Source organism: Schistocerca piceifrons, chromosome 5 (assembly GCF_021461385.2).
Source record: "Schistocerca piceifrons isolate TAMUIC-IGC-003096 chromosome 5, iqSchPice1.1, whole genome shotgun sequence".
Taxonomy (NCBI): domain Eukaryota; kingdom Metazoa; phylum Arthropoda; class Insecta; order Orthoptera; family Acrididae; genus Schistocerca; species Schistocerca piceifrons.
The window spans coordinates 273,724,602-273,744,778 of NC_060142.1; the positions used below are offsets into that span (position 1 = coordinate 273,724,602).

A 20,177-nucleotide genomic window follows, 5' to 3' on the forward strand; every position below is an offset into this window, starting at 1 on the left:
GAGTAGTGTTGTTCGTGTTCTGCATCACCATAAATATCATCCTCACCATATCAGTCTTCACCAACAATTAACTGGTACAGACTGTATGCATCACAATGAATTCTGCCGATGGGCTCAATTTCATATTCAGAGGGATGACACATTTATTAATTTGATTTTATATACTGATGAGGCTACATTCATGAACCATGGAAATGTTAGTTTGCATAAAATGCAATATTGGGCAACTGAAAATCCATATTGGCTGCATCAAGTTGCACACCAAAAACTGTGCTTGGTGAAAGTATGGTGTGGGATTCTGGTGGACTGAATTATAGGCCCCTATTTCATCAAAGGAAATCTTAATGGTAGGTAGTACACCACATTCTTGGAAGAAATACCTTTAGGAACAAGGAACAGAATGTGGCATCAACACGATGGGTGTCCGACACATTTTTCACTGATAGCTAGAAATGAGTTTCATATACCATTCCCAAATCATTGGATTGGATGCGAAGGAGATGAGTCGTGGCCGGCTCGTTCGCCAGACTTGATGCCTCTGGATTTTTTCTTGTGGGGATTTGTAAAAGACATTGTTTATAAAGACGTTCCAACTACATCTGAAGATATGCGAGAGAGAATTGTCAGAGCATGTGCTTCGATAAGCGCCGTTGCGATAAGGAATATCACTCAGTCCATGATAAGAAGATTGCAGCACTACATTGATACCAATGGTCCATACTTCGAACGCCTTCTGTAGATGGATGTTCATGCCACCTTTGTGACCTTTGTTGACCTTCAGAAACCTTCCTGTTACACATCATGGATTCGTCTCGATATCCACTATCAGAAAATGAGTGCCAAATTATAGCACTCCCCCCCCCCTCCCCCCCCCCCCCCAAAAAAAAAAAAAAAAAAAAAAAATATGGTTGACCTTCGTATCTCTGAAACATACCCACCTAGCAACAAAAAACCAGCATCATGTTATGGCCCCCGTTGTCCAATGCAACTTTTGTCCCAAAAACTTTTCAACTCCTGCCATACTTTCAGAGTTATTCTTGGTGGCAATAGTTAGTGACCCACCCTGTATATATCTGTACACACTCAAATGCTGGTTTCAGTGGTAGTCTTCACTTATATAGATGCATTATCATTCACAATTTTTTTCTGTTCAGTACTGTACTACAGTATCCACCATCTGTGTATTGTTTATCACTGGTTCAGCAAATAAAAAATGTAGGCTTATATATGTATTTTATCATCAAAATGTTTAAGAATAAAAACTTATGTCCTAAAGAAGTTAATTACTTATTGCAGAAATGTAATCACTGTTTTCTCGTGCATTAACATCATCCTTTCTAGTAGTGTTCATGTTACCTTACTCACCATCTGGCAGGGCCCTGTTTTGTATGGGTATCTTACTCTTACTCTGATCTGAAACTTCTCAGAGTGGGGTGTTGAAGACTTACAATAATCTGCCTGTAACCAACAATCTCACCATGGTAGTCAATCATTTTTTGTAAAACTTTAGACAAATGAATGGGCAATTCATAAGCTAGCCTGTACTTAATTTACAATTAGTTGCAACACAGATTGTGGCAAAACTTAATGTCCCACAAAAAGATGACAAAATGCTTTCTTCTTTACACTGGTCAGCCAAAACATTATGGCCACAACCTTCTATAGACATAAACCCATCCAGGTGATAGCAGCATCACCTAGCAAGGAACGCCTGCTAGTCAGACACTAGCACAGTGCGTGTATTATCAGTGAGTGTGTTGTCTGTGTGTAGAATGGGGAAGGTGCGCAATCTGTCTGAGTTTGACTAAGGGCAGATTGTGGTGGCCCGGAGGCTCGGCACAAGCATTTTGGAAACTGCATGACTTGTTGGGTGTTTGAGGGGTGCTGTGGCGAGTGTCTTTAGCAAAACCAAGGTGAAATCATGTCAAGTCCTCATGGGGCTGGGTGGCCACCCGTCATTACAGATGTCAGACATTGCAGATTGGGCAGACTGCTAGGACAGGTGTGAACTGCGGTGGATCTAATGTCAGACTGTAGTGATGGACTGAGTGCAAGTGTGTGTGAATGCACAGTGCACCGGACACTTCTAACGTCAGGCCACCACAGCCAACGACCCGTGCCTGTGCCAATCTTAACACTACACCGTATATAACTATCACTGCAATGGGAACATGACAATTGGCTCTGGATGTTGGCACAGTGGTAGAGTGTTGCATGGTCGGATGAATCCCAATACCTTCATCATCATGCTGATGGCAGGGCACGAATCCATTGTTTCTAGGGGAACAGCTCCTTGACGTCTGTGCTGCAGTACGGGGCAAGCTGCTGGTGGCCCCATTATGCTCTGGGGAACACTCATGTTGGGAACCATGGACCCAGTGGAACTCATGCAAGGCATCATGATAGCCAAGGAGTATTGTACACTAGTTACAGACCACATACACCCCATCATGACGATCATGTTTCCCCAAGGCCAGGAGTGTGATGGAGTGGTTAAAGGAACACAGTGATGGATTCCAATAGATGTTCTGGCCCCCAACTCATGAGATCTGATCCCAAGTCAACGCATCTGGGATGTGATTGAACATCGCGTCCAATATCATCACCTCCTTCCCAGGCATTTATGGGAATTAGGTGGCTTGTGCGTACAGATGTGTTGCAAACTCCCTCCAGCAACCTACCGAGGCCTCATTGCTTCCATGCCATGAAGTGTCGCCACTGTTTTCTGTGCTAAAGGCGGACATACCAGCTATTAGGTAGGAGGTTGTAATGTTCTGGATGATCAGTGTACATATGTGGATGTGGTAACGATAGTCCTCTTCCTGACTCCTAGATGCCCTTATGAAAAGGATTGCGATATTAATCCTTCTGTATGAAAATCTGTGGTACCATGGAAATAATAGCTTGCTATGAAGTGCACATAAGCTATTCCCTGAGATTACTGGAGTAACTAAGGCTCTGTTGGTTTCGTGGAAGCAATCTGAATGAGTGTGAGAACCACCTTGTTCATATAACTGAAAGCCAGAATTCTCTAATTCTCTAATTATTGACCAGGAAACATACCAGCTATTAGGTAGGAGGTTGTAATGTTCTGGATGATCAGTGTACATATGTGGATGTGATCACGATAGTCCTCTTCCTGACTCCTAGATAATTTTATCCATTTGTCACTTGTCTATGACTGCTATTAATGATTATAAATGAAATTCACCCCTGTCAGAATGTCTTTTGTTAAAGGCTACTTGTTTTGTAATATTAATCCTCATCTTTAGGCATCTGGTAATGCAACTACATTATTGGACTATTGAACCATAAAGTGAATTAAATTAGTTGAGATTCAAAGTAATATCTGAACAGTGAAACAGTTTTCATCAAATCATAACTCACTTGACCATGGACCGTTAACAATAACTTGGCATAGAGTGTGTTACCAGTCTCCACTTATGGGCTGTGGTATCTGTTAAAAAAAATGACAAGTATTACTTTTCAAGCTACTATGTGTTAAAAATGTAGGAATGAGCAACTTTTAACAGAAACTCCCAGACATACAAGATCATCCTTAATTTTCCTCATCCATTTAATAATTTACTTTGTATTGCTATATATTATGTGTAGTATTAGAAAAGAAATTTTGTTCTTCCTTTGTGTGTTCTTATTGGGCTTAAAGTACCATTACTGCACTGGTAGGCTGAGATTTGTGTTACACTTCGTCTTCCATTTCATGAACTCAAATTTTATTTCAGTTTCTCTTCTTTTTTTATTATAAATGTATGCATAGTTTACATACTAGACTTCTAATACCTAGTACTATATTAATTCAGGGTGATTACTCTTCTGTACGATCTGAAATTCTCAGGGAATTATATTTTACCCGAAAAAAATCATGGAAATCTCAGGGAATTTCAGGAATTGCATAAAATCTTAGGGAATTCTGTGTTTTTAACCTAGCATTGAACTTGAATTTTATACCATTTTATAAACCACAAATTTTTAAATACTGATAACTCAAAATATATTAGTTATGTGAATATTATTCCTTATAAATTATAAATGCTTAAAAAAAATGTTTGAACTACTGCTTATGGGTGGTGTATAGCTCAAGTGAGGGGAAAGAAAAGTAATTATTGTGGTATGCTCTCGCCACCCCCCTCCGCTTCCCACCAGTCATCATTAATGTATCAGGAGATTCTTGACACAGTCTTCCTCCTTGCACCTGGAATTGTGAGGGATTATTTTTTTTCTGAGTGTGAGTAGCAGCCTTGCAATAGTAATGAATTTTTGTCACATTAATCTGTGAGCTGTATATTTCGATTAAAATAACTTTGTGATTGATGGATGTCAGTGTTGCGGAGCAGAGTTGCTAGCTTGTATACAACAGGCCATGTGCTTATGAGATCAATACTTGCACTTGCATTCCAAAAAAGTGCCTACCAACTGTTGTGACGTAGTGGGGAAGGCAGAGGTGGTAGGTGTAGCATGGAGACAGTGATGCTTATGATACTATACTCACACTTTTAAAGCAGTGAAATGACCATTCAGTCACACACATCTTGAAGTTACAAACTATCTAAATAAGTGGAAAAATTGGAAGATGCGAACACAACTGAATTTTTGGTAATACACTATACCATTAACCAAATCCCACCACTTATATATGAATCCCTGTCACTATCATCCTTGTGGTCACTATCATTGTCAGAATTTAATGAACTGATAAGTTGTCCTACACATTCATCTCCCGTGCTTTCATTATTATTTGCTTTGTGTATTTCACAACATTACAACTCCCCCTGCGGGTTCGGGGGTTAGAATAGGCCTGCGGTATTCCTGCCTGTCGTATGAGGTGACTAAAAGGAGTCTCAACTGTTTCGGCCTTTAATGTGATGGTCCCCATTGGGGTTTGACCTCCATTTTTCCAAATTCAACAGAAGTACGAGCCTTTTGGGGAAGGACACCTTACGTGGTGCAACATCAGTCCTCTGTGCACTAAGACCTTGGCACTCTTTATTGTCTTGGCGTCGTAACTGCACCCTCCATCCCTCATTTTGGGCATTCACACCTGATGGATTGTGTAAGTTACACCCTTCGTGCGTCACCATCTGCACCCACGATCACTATGGACTACCCATGGCACCCAAAATCCAGCACGGTAGCCAGCCCGTTGTGGTGGAGTCGTCATGTACCATCTAGGTTGTAGCCCCCTGACAACACAGGGATCGTACTGCCGATGCCTGAGCTGACACCTCCCCACGTAAGCCAAGGAGTAGATGCCCCTCTCTCTGGGGCATCGGGACTCCTGGCAACGGCCATCCTGCCAGATGGCCTTTGCTGTGGCTGGGTGGCGCCCGTGGGGAGAGCCCCTGGTCGGAGTGGGTGGCATCGGGGCGGATGCCCCGCATTGAAGCGGGTGAAATCTCAATCTGGTGGTCGCCCGACCGCCAATGTCTCTAAGCGTGGTAAGGTGGAATTTAATGCTCTGACATATAACCCGAAATCATTCCCTTCCCTAGCCACACCATGGGAGGAACGTAGGGCTGCAGACAGACAGGAGCCGTATTCGCCACGATACCTTGTATGCAGCAGAACTGATGGGGATTCGTTTTTGGGGACTAAGCCTCTTTTCTTTGTGCACAATCTCGAAGATAAGTTTGGGGAAGTGGCGTCTCTTTCCAAACTGAGGAGCGGGGCCATTCTGATACAAGCAGCTTCATCTGCACAGTCCCAGGCATTACTCGCCTGTGAGAAGCTCGGTGACATCCCCGTTACTGTCACTCCCCATAAGTCCTTAAATTTGGTCCAGGGGATTATTTTTATAAAGATCTTCTGCTACAGTCTGATGACGAGCTACGTGAGAACCTGACACGAGGTGTGTACACTTTGTCTGTCGTGTCTTTAGGGGGCCGAAGGATAATAGGGTCGCTACCGGTGCTTTCATCCTGGCCTTTGAGGGCGACTGCTTGCCTGAGAAAGTCAAGGTCATGATCTACCGGTGCAATGTCAAGCCCTATGTCCCGCCGCCTATGCGATGCTTCCAGTGCTGGAAATTCGGACACATGTCCTCCAGGTGCACTGCCAGCCCCACGTGTCGTGATTGTGGACGACCTCCGCATCCTAATGCTCCATGTGCTCTGCCTCCCACCTGCGTTAACTGTGGGGAGCATCATTCTCCCTGCTCACCAGACTGTGCAGTCTATCAACGAGAGCGGAAGATACAAGAAATTAAGACCTTGGACCGTTTAACTTACCAAGGGGCAAAGAAGAAGCTAGAACGACTCAACCCCACACCTATGTTGAGGAGTTATGCTACCGTCACACTGCCGCCAGCAGCTCCTGCACAGACTCCCTTCTCCGTTGGCCCACAGAGAAATCAAGTAACGTCTGCCCCACCGCTGGGACAGGCCACTCTCTCTTCCACTGCTCCCAATACACCCAGTTTGGGAGCAGTGCGCCCCAAGCAACCGGGGACGACAGTCCCCAACTCTCAGCCGGAGTGGCGACAGCCCTCTCCGGCTCCTCAGCCGAGGAAGCGACAGCTCTCTCCGTCTGCTCAGCCGGAGACGCAACAGCCTCCTCCGGCCTCACTTGTTCGGAAGGGATCCCTTGGGGGAGTCCCTTCCAAGGACTTCCCCAGTGTCTCACAAGACACTAGCCAGTGGCTGAAGAAGCCACCAGCTGCTGGTTGAAGGGCTTCACGCTCTTCCTCTGTTCCTGACAATGCATCAGGAAAGCCCTCCCAGCATGCCAACCCTCCTCCCAAAGACAAGAGAGAGAAGAGGAAGCTCTCAAAGAAGGATAAGGACCCAGTGGTTCCCGCACCAACGCTTCCTGTCAGCTCAGCCTCTGAGGATGAGGTCGAGCTCTTTGCATCCCCTTATGACCTGGATCTTGCCGTCTCCTCAGAAACGATGGCCGTAGCGACGTCCGTCACTCAGTCGGTGGCAGCATGTGACCCTGCGAAGTAATTTGCTTTTCAGTGCCTGAATGCCCCTACAGGACACGCTTTGTACAATCCTCAAGTGGAATTGTGGCGGTTATTTTAGCCATCTACCTGAGCTATGTCAGCTTCTAAATATGACACCTGCTTTATGCATTGCCCTCCAGGAAACCTGGTTCCCGGCAATGCGGACCCCTGTCCTCCGTGGATACAGGGGTTATTACTGCAACCGTAGCACATACAATAGTGTGTCAGGTGGAGCCTGCGTGATTGTCCTTACCTCTGTATATAGTGCTCCTGTGCCCCTTCAAACATCATTGGAAGCTGTGGCTGTCCGCGTAAGGACTACCCAGGACATAACTGTCTGCAGTGTCTATCTCCCTCCAGGTGGTACAGTCTCCCTGGCCGAATTGGCTGCACTTGTCGCCCAACTTCCCACGCCTTTTCTTCTCCTTGGGGATTTTAACGCCCACAATCCCCTGTGGGGTGGATCGAAGATTACTGGCCGAGGCAGAGATGTCGAGAATCTCATCTCCCAACTCAACCTCTGCCTCTTAAACACTGGCGCTGCCACGCATTTCAGTGTGGCGCATGGCACGTTCTCGGCCATAGATCTATCATTGTGCAGCCCAGGGCTTGTACCATCGGTCCACTGGAGAGTCCATGACGACTTGTGTGGTAGTGACCATTTTCCCATCTTCCTTTCACTACCCCAGCGTCGATCCCATGAACGCCTGCCTAGATGGGCATTTAGCAAGGCAAACTGGGAAACGTTCTCCTCTGCTGCCACTTTTGAATCTCTCCCACACGGTACCATCGATGTGGCGGTTGAGACACTGACTGCAGTGATTGTTTCCGCTGCGGAACGTACCATTCCTCGTTCGTTAGGGCGCCCCCGGCGAAAGTCAGTGCCTTGGTGGTCTCCGGAGGTCGCTGAAGCCATTAAAGAACGTCGGCGGGCTCTTCAGCGACATAAGCGGCACCCGTCTTTGGAGAACCTCATTTTCTTCAAACGTCTCCATGCTCAGGCACGGCGGCTCATCAAGAGGCGGAAACAGGAGTGTTGGGAGAGGTACGTTTCCACCATTGGTTCCCGTACTTCACCCTCCCAGGTGTGGATGAAGATTCGGCGCATCTTTGGATTGCAGCACTCTACAGGTGTCACAGGGCTTACCATCAATGGGGCACTATCCACCGATGCCGATGCAATCGCCGAGCATTTCGCACAGCACTATGTTCGGGCCTCTGCGTCGGGGAATTACCCACCCGCGTTTCACGCGCTAAAACCCCAGGAGGAATGCAAACGGCTTTCTTTTGCTTCTCGCCACCCTGAGGCGTATAACACCCCATTTAGTTTGTGGGAACTCCAAAGTGCCCTGGCACAGTGCCCTGATACAGCCTCTGGGCCAGATGGCAACCACAATCAGATGCTCAAAACACCTGTCCCCGGACTGTCAGTGGTGTGTTCTTGCCATCTTCAACTGCATTTGGGGCGATGGTGTCTTTCTGTCGCAGTGGCGAGAGAGTACCATCGTCCCGGTGCTGATGCCTGGTAAGGACCCACTTAATGTGGATAGCTATCGGCCCATCAGCTTGACAAACACTCTGTGCAAGCTACTGGAACGCATGGTGAGTCGACGGCTGTGTTGGCTGCTCGAGTCTCGGGGTCTTCTGGCTCCGTGCCAGAGCGGCTTCCGTCAGGGCCGTTCCACCGCCGATACTTTGGTCTTCTTTGAGTCTGCAATCCGCACTGCTTTTTCCAGGTGCCAGCACCTCGTCTCCATCTTTTTCGATCTCTCCAGAGCATATGACATGACGTGGCGGCACCATATTCTCGCCACGTTGCATGGGTGGGGTCTCCGGGGCTTTCTCCCCATTTTTATTCAGAATTTTTTATCTGTTCGGACATTCCGCGTTTTAATTGGCACATCCCATAGTTCACTTCATATCCAGGAGAACGGCGTTCCACAGGGCTCTGTATTGAGCGTGCCCCTTTTCCTTGTGGCCATTAATGGCCTTGCAGCAGCAGTAGGGTCGTTTGTCTCACCCACGTTATATGCTGACGATTTCTGCATCTTTTTCAGCTCCTCCACCATTGGTGTTGCAGAACGTCAGTTGCAGGGAGCCATACGCAAGGCGCAGGTGTGGGTCCTAGCCCATGGCTTTCAATTTTCTCCTGCGAAGACTTGTGTTATGCACTTTTGTCGGCGTCGAACTGCCCATCCCCACCCTGAGCTCTATCTTCAAGATGCCATGCTCAGGGCTGTTGACACTTACCGTTTTCTGGGATTGCTGTTTGATGCCCAGCTTACTTGGCTTCCACATATTCGTCAGCTCAAGCGTCAGTGCTGGCAGCATCTGAATGCACTCTGCTGCCTGAGCAACAAAACTTGGGGTGCAGATCGTCACACGCTGCTGGCTGCAGCTCTACAAAGCCCTTGTGCTGTCCCGACTGGATTATGCGAGTGTGACGTATGGCTCAGCGTCGCCCTCAGCGTTGCAACTGCTGGATCCCGTTCACCACTGTGGAGTTCGACAGGCGACAGGAGCATTCCACACCAGTCCTGTTCATAGCCTCCTTGCTGAGGCTGGGGTTCCTCCACTTCGTATTCGGCGTCAACAACTGTTAGCCAACTATGCTGCCCCGTCACCCTAACTATCGTCTCCTTTTCGAAAATGCGGCAGTCCATATCCCACACCGGCGGCCGCAATCAGGCCATACAATTGGGATCCGTGTTTGGTCGCTCCTTAATGAACTCGAGTGTTTGCCTCTTACATCTGCTTTCCAGGTCCGCCCACATACACCACCTTGGTGTATTCGTCGGCCGCAGCTTCGGCTGGAACTTTCCCGATGGCCAAAAGATTCAGTTCCTCCTGCAGTCTTGCGCCGCCAATTCCTTGCTCTCCTAAGCGCATACCATGCCTCGGAGGTTATCCATACCGATGGCTCGATGGTTGATGGCCATGTGGGGTACGCTTATGCTCATGCGGACTATGTCGACCAGTGCTCCTTGCCGGAAGGCTGCAGTGTTTACACCGCAGAACTGACAGCCATTTTTCGTGCCCTTGAGCATATTCGTACCAGCACTGGAGAGTCCTTCATCATTTGCAGTGACTCGCTCAGTAGTCTGCAGGCTCTTGACCAGTGCTACCCATGCCATCCCATTGTTGGTGCCATCCAGGGGTCCATTCACGCTCTTGAACAGCATGGTCGTTCGGTGGTGTTCATATGGACCCCGGGACACGTTGGGATAGCGGGAAACGAACTCACTGACAAGTTAGCCAAAGAAGTTACCTGCAAACTGCCGTTGGAGATCGGCCTCCCGGCAACCGATCTCCAAACGGTTTTGCACCGTTGGGTCTTTGGGATGTGGGGAGACGAATGGCGCACTCTTTCTGCACCCAACAAGCTGCGGCAGGTAAAGGCGACCACGACTGTGTGGGGTTCCTCCATGCGGGCCTCTCGCAGGGATTCTGTTGTTCTGTGTAGGCTCTGCATTGGTCACTCTTGGCTGACGCATGGTCATCTGCTGCGTCGAGAGGACCCCCCTCATTGTCGCTGAGGTGCGAACATGACGGTGGCCCATATATTGTTGGAATGTCCTCTTTTAACCGCTCTCAGACGTGATTTTAATCTCCTGGGTGATTTATCCTCTCTTTTAGGTGACAATGTCTCTATGACAGATCGGGTTTTAAGTTTTATTCGCGCAAGCGGCTTTTATAGGTCCATTTAAATTTTTTTAACATCACCCTCTTTTGAGCTGTATCTTTTAATTAGTTTTGTGTTGTAATTCGACTCCACCCTCAACTTTTAGGCTGGAGGTTTTAACATGTTGCAGAGTGGCTGGCTCATCCTATTATTTTCGTGATCAGCCAGCCACAGTCCTCTGCTGTGCAGTTTTAATTCCTTCTGCCTTTGTTCTCTATGTTGTTTTTGTTGCTGTGCTCTGTTTTCCGTGTTGTCTTACAATGGACCATGGGGCTTTTCTTCCCCCGGAATTTTTCTTTTAGTGCTTCGCCTGACTGGTGGGTAGTTTCACTGTGCTCTGTGTTTTTATGAAAAAAGGGGCCGATGACCTTTGTAGTTTGGTCCCTTTAATCTTTAACCCAACCAACCAACCAACATTACAACAATATGATGACTTAAATATGGTTTATAGCATTCTTTCCTAACCTTTCACATCTGCCAGCATACAGTTTCTATTGTCCCTTGCCGCATAACCATTAAAATTCATCCCATATGAGTTCAATGAAATTGAAATGGCAGTGATATGATGGCTGGTGGCTATTTGATTCACCCTTTCTGCAGTTGCCTGGTATGAGAATGTTTTTATGTTGTAATAGTCAGTCAAGAATGTTTTTTTTTTTTTTTCCGAAAGCTACTGTAGGCACCTTATTGTAGATAGTTGAATGATATGTTGCATTGTCCCTAACTGTTACTGAAGGTTTTCTTAAATTTCTCACACTGAATCCTTTAACCACACTAAAATTTGTCTCCATGCATTTCTTCGTGGTAATCAGCAGTTTTTTTCTGTTTGAATTCCCAATTTTTTATATTATTTCATGTAGAAAAAAACTCAACACCCAATTTTAATAATTATGAAAGTAATAAAAGATTAATAATATCTAAAATGAGGGACATTGCTTTTATGATCACATTTTTACAAGAATATAGTCTTCTTACAGAAAAATAACAAGTAAGCCTAAAATAAGACAAAAGAGTAAGAAAATATAAAACTCGTTCCACTGTGTATTTGAATACACTACTCTTCTGTTTCCACTTCAGTGCTTTATTCTTATCCTGATGTGTCACACAGACCATTTGTCTCATTTAATCTTGTTAGATTACACTGTTACTGGAAAGTAAATGCAGGTGTGACTGATCTGATAAATTACATAAGAAATAGAAACACAAACACGCAACTGAAACCGGCATAGTATGGAAGAATAGCTTTGATTATGGTGTGGAGAGACAGATGGTGACTATGTAAATTATAGTTACTCCACATTGTAATGAGACATGATTCTTCTTCCACCCTTAAAAACAAATTTAGTATGAGAGCTATATTTCATATACAATAACATTTGATGTAAATGTAAAGTACCAAACCACATTTTTGCTACATATTCTCCTAATTAAGTGCTGTAGATTTCTCAATTGCAGAACAACATAATAATTATAGATCTATAATGGAAATATAACCCATTCATTATCACACTACAATATAGACTGAAATGTGCGAAAGAATTAGAATTTTTAACAAAATACCTTCTTCATGATCACCTGATAAAGGTTGTGACTCTGATATTGTAGTGTCCTTCCTGTCAGCCCCTCTTGACCTCTGTGACCAGCCATGCCTGGCCCTCTCCCACCCACTATGACAGCTGTCAAGGCTCTGCTGCTTGTACCTGCAGAACAGACAACACAGCAAGCATGTCGAGTCAAAGAAACAACTGCGATTGACTGATACACAGCTCTGACTGATCATCTCTCTGAAATAGTGAAAATATGAGATCTGAATGGGAAGCAGGAGAAAAAATTTTTGGGCAAGATGAAAAATAGGCTAAGAAAAAGACTGTTTTAACCTATGTCCATAAACATAACAGCCCCAATGGTAATTATTACTGTAGGTCTGAAGTTCCACCTATTTTTGCAAAACTCATTTGCTTCTCAGTTTCCTTCCTCAAACATGTTGCAGCACGTATGTGTGTTTCATTAATGGGTCCTTATTTTTATTACATGTTGTAGTTGCTAATTTGTTTGGTTTGAAAAACACATTGATTCCTTTTCTTGACTTGTGAGTTGCCTATCATGGTCATCATCCCCTCCCCTTTCCCCAGTTATTATACTTCTTCGTGTGCGTGTGCTCATCATGTGAAAACAAAGACCCAAAAACTTTTCTTTAAGCTCCAGAACCAAACTTTCTTCAGTAATTAATGATAAAGCAAAAGAGAGTCTACATCACTGCAAATTGAGACTCCACTATTGAAGAAATGTTAAATCTGATGGTAATGCAACATTTGTTGAAAATGTAGTCTAACACACTGCAATACTAACCTGTGAGAGAAAGAATCCAAGGAAATATAAATCAATAAAAATGAAAGAGGAGCAAAAGGAAGAAAGAGAAAGGTATCAGCCAAATACATAATGATATTTTTTCTTCTATATGTCTGTTTGTTCTTGGCCCAACTCTCAAGAGTCTTAAGTGACACCTTCTATATTGTTTCTCTCAGCCTTATTTCATCTTTGACGTGATAGATAAATTTTTATTTTTTAGTAGAGAGCTGACACTGGTTTACCATTTTTGAGATCATTTTATTTGCTGGTACATTTATAAATTTTGTATTATTTTTAAAGTTATGTTTGATGTTAACGTATCTTCAAACAAATGTGTGGACAACTGCACTGGAGAGACAATTATATTCCGAGAATTGGTAATTTAATAATATAGTTAGGCAAAAGGAAATCATCTATTTACCGGTTGGTCTGGTGAAACAACTGGGCCAAGGCTGATTGAAATATTATGAATCTCTGGCCTTTGCAAGCACCAGCTCCTTTATCAACAGCCAAAGGTACAACAGGAGAAGGGAAAGATTTAGATGACACCTAGAGATGGAATGTTAAACATGTCCTCAGACACCTTGATAAAAGTGAGACCCAAGACTCAGAGTTGGGAGTCAGAAATAACAATGAGCCATAGCAATGAAGATTCATATCTGCTTCCCAACCAATGAACTGTGGATTATGCTTGTTGCATTCCACTGCCAGTTCAGTTCCAGTTACATATCCTGTTTGTGTCTTGGGAACTAATGGGTTTGAGTGCCTTTTTCCTGGTTTTGTTATAAACAATATTCATCTAAAACTTTGCCCTTCTTCTTTCTTTCCTTTAGCTCTCAACAAAGGAGCCAATGGTTGTGAATGCTTGAGACTGATTATGTTTTGTTTGTCTTAGATTTTGTCATCCCTGCCTGAATTTTTGAAATCTAGGGTACTGGTAAGTAGTTGCTTTTATTCTAACTCTTATACAATTAATTGGTGTTGGAATTACATCTTTTGTCTTTATATTATAATTTTCATCAGTCCCATGCAGTGATGAAAGTATTTTGTTGCCGTATTGTCAAATATATTTAGTATTTTGTAGTCGACACTCGAATCAACAGAGAGCCCATGAATATTTTTCTGACTGTACCAAGTTCGAGATATAAATAAAATAAATGAAAAGTAAAATGTGCAGAGAGAAATAGAGAGATAGACTGACGACTGACTCAATATAATGACCAGCATTAAAGAAACATATTAAGCATTAGAGAGATTAGACAAGATGAGATTTTTTGCAAATAAATAAGTTTCTGCTCCTTGGGCTTATATATCATTTATATTAATTTCAGTTATCCTTACAGTTTCCTGATACAAAATAGGGGGCATAGGAGGTGGGAAATACCTATTTTTGAGTGGCAAACTTACTTTTGAATGGTTGGTAATAGAACAATTTACTCTAGTCTTAGAAACAGAGTACTATTTGCTGTAATATAATAGTAATTGTTGCTCTTAGGTGTATTTATTTGCTGGGTATCAGCCTGTTCTAGATCTAATGACACATTAGTGACAGTCAGTAGCATCATGTGATATTAAATACCAATATATGCACTTTATTACTGTATCACAAGGCTTGGTCTCAGTAATTTCTATTGCAGCAATAATTTCACTCTATGCTGTGGCATAAGATGATCAGTTTTTTGTCTTTTAAATCTCTGTTATTATCCCCTACTTGCTATCAAGCAATATCTCTTTGGAGGAGGATATGGTTTTATACCTAAAATCGTGCTACTAATTATACTTTTGTCCGACATAACATAATTATTGACATCTTCATTCCTTTGCGGCATACCTGAATTCTGTGTCACCCTCAAAATTTGTAGCGTACATTTTACACTATGTTGTGTGCCTCATTTAAAGTAACCTTGGACAAACATTTATGCCCCTGAAACCTGTCACTGCAATTGTGAATAATCTACATGTTCATTGACATTTTACTACAGAGCATTTACACATGTGAAATGAGTCACTAAAATACTTGTTTTCTAGATTTTCTCCTCTTAAAATCAACAGGAACAATCTTCTCTAAAATGGATACTGTATGAGCTGTGAGCACTAGCTCATATTCAATACCAGGAAACAAACGTCTTCTACTGCCAGCTGCTTGCTTTTCAGATACTGTGAGGAGCTAATGTGGACCAAAACAAGAAAAAATTCTTAAGCAAACATGGGATCTAAAAGGTTTGCCTTAAGATCTGTGAGCATGTGATCAGTAGAGATGTGTTTCACAGTAGCAAATACAAACAAATTCTTATAGCTCTTGGAGGTATGTGCTTTAGAGCACACGTTTAATGGACCTTTTTCTTGTGTTGTTTCATACTACCATCTCTCCAAATATGGAAAGCAAAGAGCATGCAGTAGAAGAGATTTATTTCATAGTGTCAAAGATGTAGTGCTTTATTTTTCATTGCATTCAAGCAGCTACAATCAAGAATACATTTTTTAACTTTTCTGACAAAAATGTGTGGCCAACTGTGACCCATAAGTGGATTTTGACCTTTCTCAAGCATTCCCTTTAACTGGCGAGGTACGACCATTAGTACAGCAATGTCTGTGATAGGCAAATATGTGACTTCCAGTCCCCAGTTCATTGCTCATTTTAATTTACTAGACTTGCAATGGTAACCTACAACACCATAGAATGGAGGTATTCTTCTACAACAGAGTTTCATCTGAGGTTCCCAGAGGGGAAAAATGTTGTATAGGAGAAGCCTTTGATGCTTTCAAATGTTTAGAATGTTTATAAGGTATAGAAATAATATAGACATGATTCATTCTTGAATCCTCTTCATATTTGGGGTGGTCATGAAATATTGGCAGTACAGAGAATGGAAGTAATTAATTTGTGACTCATTAAACTAATCTCATTCACTGTGGATGAAAAGGATGTTTCAGCATTGTGTGAACTATGTGAACAGTGACTGATGATTCGGTGTAGTTAGATAGTATTATGAAAGCATACACTGAAGACATTGGCTGTTAAAAAATTTCGTATCAAATCACTGAAACTGATTGAAACTTGTACAATCATAACAACTTGTAACAAAAAATATTTCAGCAGGTTGTGCCACACAGCATGTAGACACTTATAAAATATTACCATCATCACCTTTTGTAAGAAAAATCTGTATTATTACTACAGTTTTGATTGTTCACAACTCATTATCAGGCACAGGAAGTTTTTCAGTCATGGTATTTTTGTGGATACATACATGACATTCAGCCTTTCTTTATGTAATGTCAAAAATGCAAATTCAGCTAAGAACCTAGTATGGAAATTCTGACCAATGTTCAGAAAATTCAGTGTTGTCTATAATATAATCGCATGATGCTTCCAACATCTGTATTATTGTGAAGCATTGGGACACATCACTATAAGTTCTTGTGGTTCAGATGGGGCTGAACGCCATGTATCTATCCATGCAAATACTGTATATCTAAAAACACAGATGATGTGACTTACTGAACGAAAGTGCTGGCAGGTTGATAGACACACAAACAAACACAAACATACACACGAAATTCAAGCTTTCGCAACAAACTGTTGCCTCATCAGGAAAGAGGGAAAGACGAAAGGATGTGGGTTTTAAGGGAGAGGGTAAGGAGTCATTCCAATCCCGGGAGCAGAAAGACTTACCTTAGGGGGAAAAAAGGACAGGTATACACTCGCACACACACATATCCATCCGCACATACACAGACACAAGCAGACATTTGTAAAGGCAAAGAGTTTGGGCAGAGATGCGAAAGCTTGAATTTCGTGTGTATGTTTGTGTTTGTTTGTGTGTCTATTGACCTGCCAGCACTTTCGTTCAGTAAGTCACATCATCTGTGTTTTTAGATATATTTTTCCCACGTGGAATGTTTCCCTCTATTATATTCAATCATTAATTTGAACCCAACAATTACGTTTTTTATTGTCACTGTTGCATTTCGAAATCTTTCCTGTCATCTTATTTTCTCTTTCTTTTTTTGCAAGTAGTTTCACTTTGTATTCACCTTCTCCTCTTTACCGAATCTACCATACAATTTTATCCCGCCTACGTAACCCACTTCCAAACCATAACAAAAAAAAAAAAAAATTTTTTTTTTTCCACTTTCAACAATACTGCTGCTACAAAATCCACCGTTTCCAGTTCACAAACAGTTCCTTTCAGCTATTAAACAGTCATTTCGGCCAGTTCCAATAACTTTCGCTTTTTTTCCATTTCCGTTTTTCCCACGTCACTGATCTGTTTTAGCCGCTCCCACAGGTTTTAACGTCATTATTTCTTCGTCAGACAATTGTTAGCCTCATTTTCACAATCTGCCACCACAAAACCATTACATTTACTCGCAGTTTTTTCTAAATTTTCCCGAATTGCTCCACCCTTTAACGTGTTTTGGCGGCAACACAACCACATAACCTTTGTACACATCGTTGTCTACCAACCGAAGTTCACCACAGGATCAACATAGCCCAGCTATAACCAACACCTTTTCGCCTTTTTTCACACCAGATCTCCAGTTGCTTTCTAGTTCACCTTATCTCTCGCCATATATTTTTATTTTCATTTTCATTTCAGCCTCATGTTACACTTTCCACCTTCTAATACCATGTCACCCTCACAACATCCCCACAACGACCCCATTAAGTTTTATTTACATTCAGATCTCTGCCCAAACTCTTTGCCTTTACAAATGTCTGCTTGTGTCTGTGTATGTGCGGATGGATATGTGTGTGTGTGCGAGTGTATACCTGTCCTTTTTTCCCCCTAAGGTAAGTCTTTCTGCTCCCGGGATTGGAATGACTCCTTACCCTCTCCCTTAAAACCCACATCCTTTCGTCTTTCCCTCTCCTTCCCTCTTTCCTGATGAGGCAACAGTTTGTTGCGAAAGCTTGAATTTCGTGTGTATGTTTGTGTTTGTTTGTGTGTCTATCGACCTGCCAGCACTTTCGTTCGGTAAGTCACATCATCTGTGTTTTTAGATATATTTTTCCCACGTGGAATGTTTCCCTCTATTATATTCATGCAAGTACTGTGATTGAAAAACTTTTGTGAGTCGTGATTGGGTAGCTCAGTTGGTAGGGCACTTACCTGTGAAAGGCAAAGGTCCTGGGTTTGAGACTCAGTCCGGCGCACAGTTTTAATTTGCCAGGAATTCCATGTAAGTACACACTCTTCTGTAGAGTAAAAAATTCATTCTGAAAACATCCCCTAGGCTGTGACCAAGCCATGTCCCTGCAATTTCCTTTCCTCCAAACAGAAACTATTGTGAACTATGGTAGGTAAGAGATGAGGTACTTGAGGAAATAAAACTGTGAGATTAAGTTGTGTTCAGGTGTCTCAGTTGCCGTAGTTGAGATGGTCTAAGAAGATCCTTAAGAGCTTACAGCACTGTTGACAGCTTTCAGCTGTGAACCTCTAATGGTTGCAGGCAAAAACAATAGCCGTCTATTGGGCTCTGATAATACTGAGGCATTGCCATATGATATTTATAAAATTACATTGCTTTTTTCATTGAGGTAGTCCCGTAAAACTGCCATGCCCATCTCACTGGAACTGTCAGGGATCAACTTATGCCATGTCAGCTGTAGAGCACTTCCTCATGAAAGACAAAGGTGTTCTGTTCCAGTCCCAGCCCAATGTACACCGTTAAACTGCCAGGTAGTTTTGTATAAGTGCACACTCCCCTGAAGAGTGAAAAATTCATTGCTGATGTCCATTTTTGTTTTATTGAATTCAGTTTTTTATGTTTCACCTTGATCTTGATAATGGAGCATATTATATATTAAATATTAGTTAATTATCTAAGAAATTTTACAACCTGTTGTGTAGTCATAAAGGTTTTTATTTTTCCATTTCTTGATATCATCTAGAACTGATACAAGTGGTTAATATTCATGTGTCTTAGGTCAGTTCAGCACTAAAACAGAGTTAAGTGAAATGAAAAATTTGCTTTTATTTGGTGAAGTACTTTTAGTTTTTATGTGTGTCACATTCATCAGTTAATGAGAAACCACAATTTTGAGCACAATTGACATATTCAGCTTTAAATGGCACATTGAGACCTGTTTTCTTGGTGTATGTTAATTATTAATGCTGCATGAAGTGCACAAGCTTCTGGTGATTCTGTGCTGTTTGTTCAAACAACACAAAAAATAAAGAAATAAAAGCTCTGTGGAGAGGCAGTATAGCTTTTGTGGTTTCTGTCCAATTCTTTGGTTGCTCTGTAATGGCTTACTTAATCTTCACATTTAATAGCACTGAAAAATTGAGTGCAAAAACATTTGCATGCTGATACTGTTAAATTTGTATGTCATGTGATAAATTAAACTTTCTACTGCTAATGATTTAAAGTTGTGAATTATTTGAGATGAGATTATACAATACTTCAAAGCAAAACAAAGAATAATAGATCAGTACTCAACATGAAATTTCAAATGCTGAACACAACATACAGACAGAGCCAGTGACAATTTTAACTTTGAAGTGAAAAGACATCAAACGAATAAAGTTTTGGAATGACAAGAAGTATCACAAGTGTCAAAGCTTTCCATTTACATTTTTTTGGACATATATTTGGACCTAACCCCACCCCCTCCTCTCTCTCTCTCTCCCCCCCTCTCCCTCCCTCCCCCCTTTCCCCTCTCTCTCCTCCCCTCTCTCCTCCCCTCTCTTCTCCCTCTCCTCCCTCCCTCCCGCCACCCTGCTCCCTCCCTCCAACCCCTCACTCTTCCCCTCACCCCTCCCCTCTTCTCGCTCCTCCTCCCCTGTCCCTTCCCCCTCCTCACCATACACATGCGTGCACACATGCACACACACACGCGCCCCCCCCCCCCCCCCCACACACACACAGAGAGAGAGAGAGAGAGAGAGAGAGAGAGAGAGAGAGAGAGAGAGAGAGAGGGGGGGGGGGGTATGGAATAAACATCTAATGATAAGAATTCTGTGTGTTGTTGATGTATCATGTAGTTCTTGTAAAAATTCTTGTGGTTCTGGCACCATATAAAGCTTGCAATATGCGATAATGTTGATAGTGTTATCTTCTATTATTTATGATTGCCAGGTATGCTTTTTTTTTTTGACAGGATATAAGCAAGTTAATGCAGGATACTGTTTGGTTTAAAATTTCAGACCACAGAACATTTTGCAATGTAATTGT

At 42.6% G+C, this 20,177-nt stretch overlaps 1 protein-coding gene across 3 annotated transcripts in view; it reads left to right on the forward strand.

Annotated features, from left to right (window-relative positions):
• The window catches only part of LOC124798409 (GATOR complex protein WDR59), a 283,785-nt gene that overhangs the window by 167,711 nt on the left and 95,897 nt on the right, over positions 1-20,177 (forward strand). The window contains exon 18 of one of the 3 annotated variants that reach the window (XM_047261802.1): positions 13,888-13,929. The exons of the other annotated variants lie outside the window; for them this stretch is intronic. Coding sequence (XP_047117758.1) covers positions 13,888-13,929 — 42 coding nt within the window. The remainder of the gene's footprint in view (positions 1-13,887; positions 13,930-20,177) is intronic. 3 annotated transcript variants of the gene reach the window in all.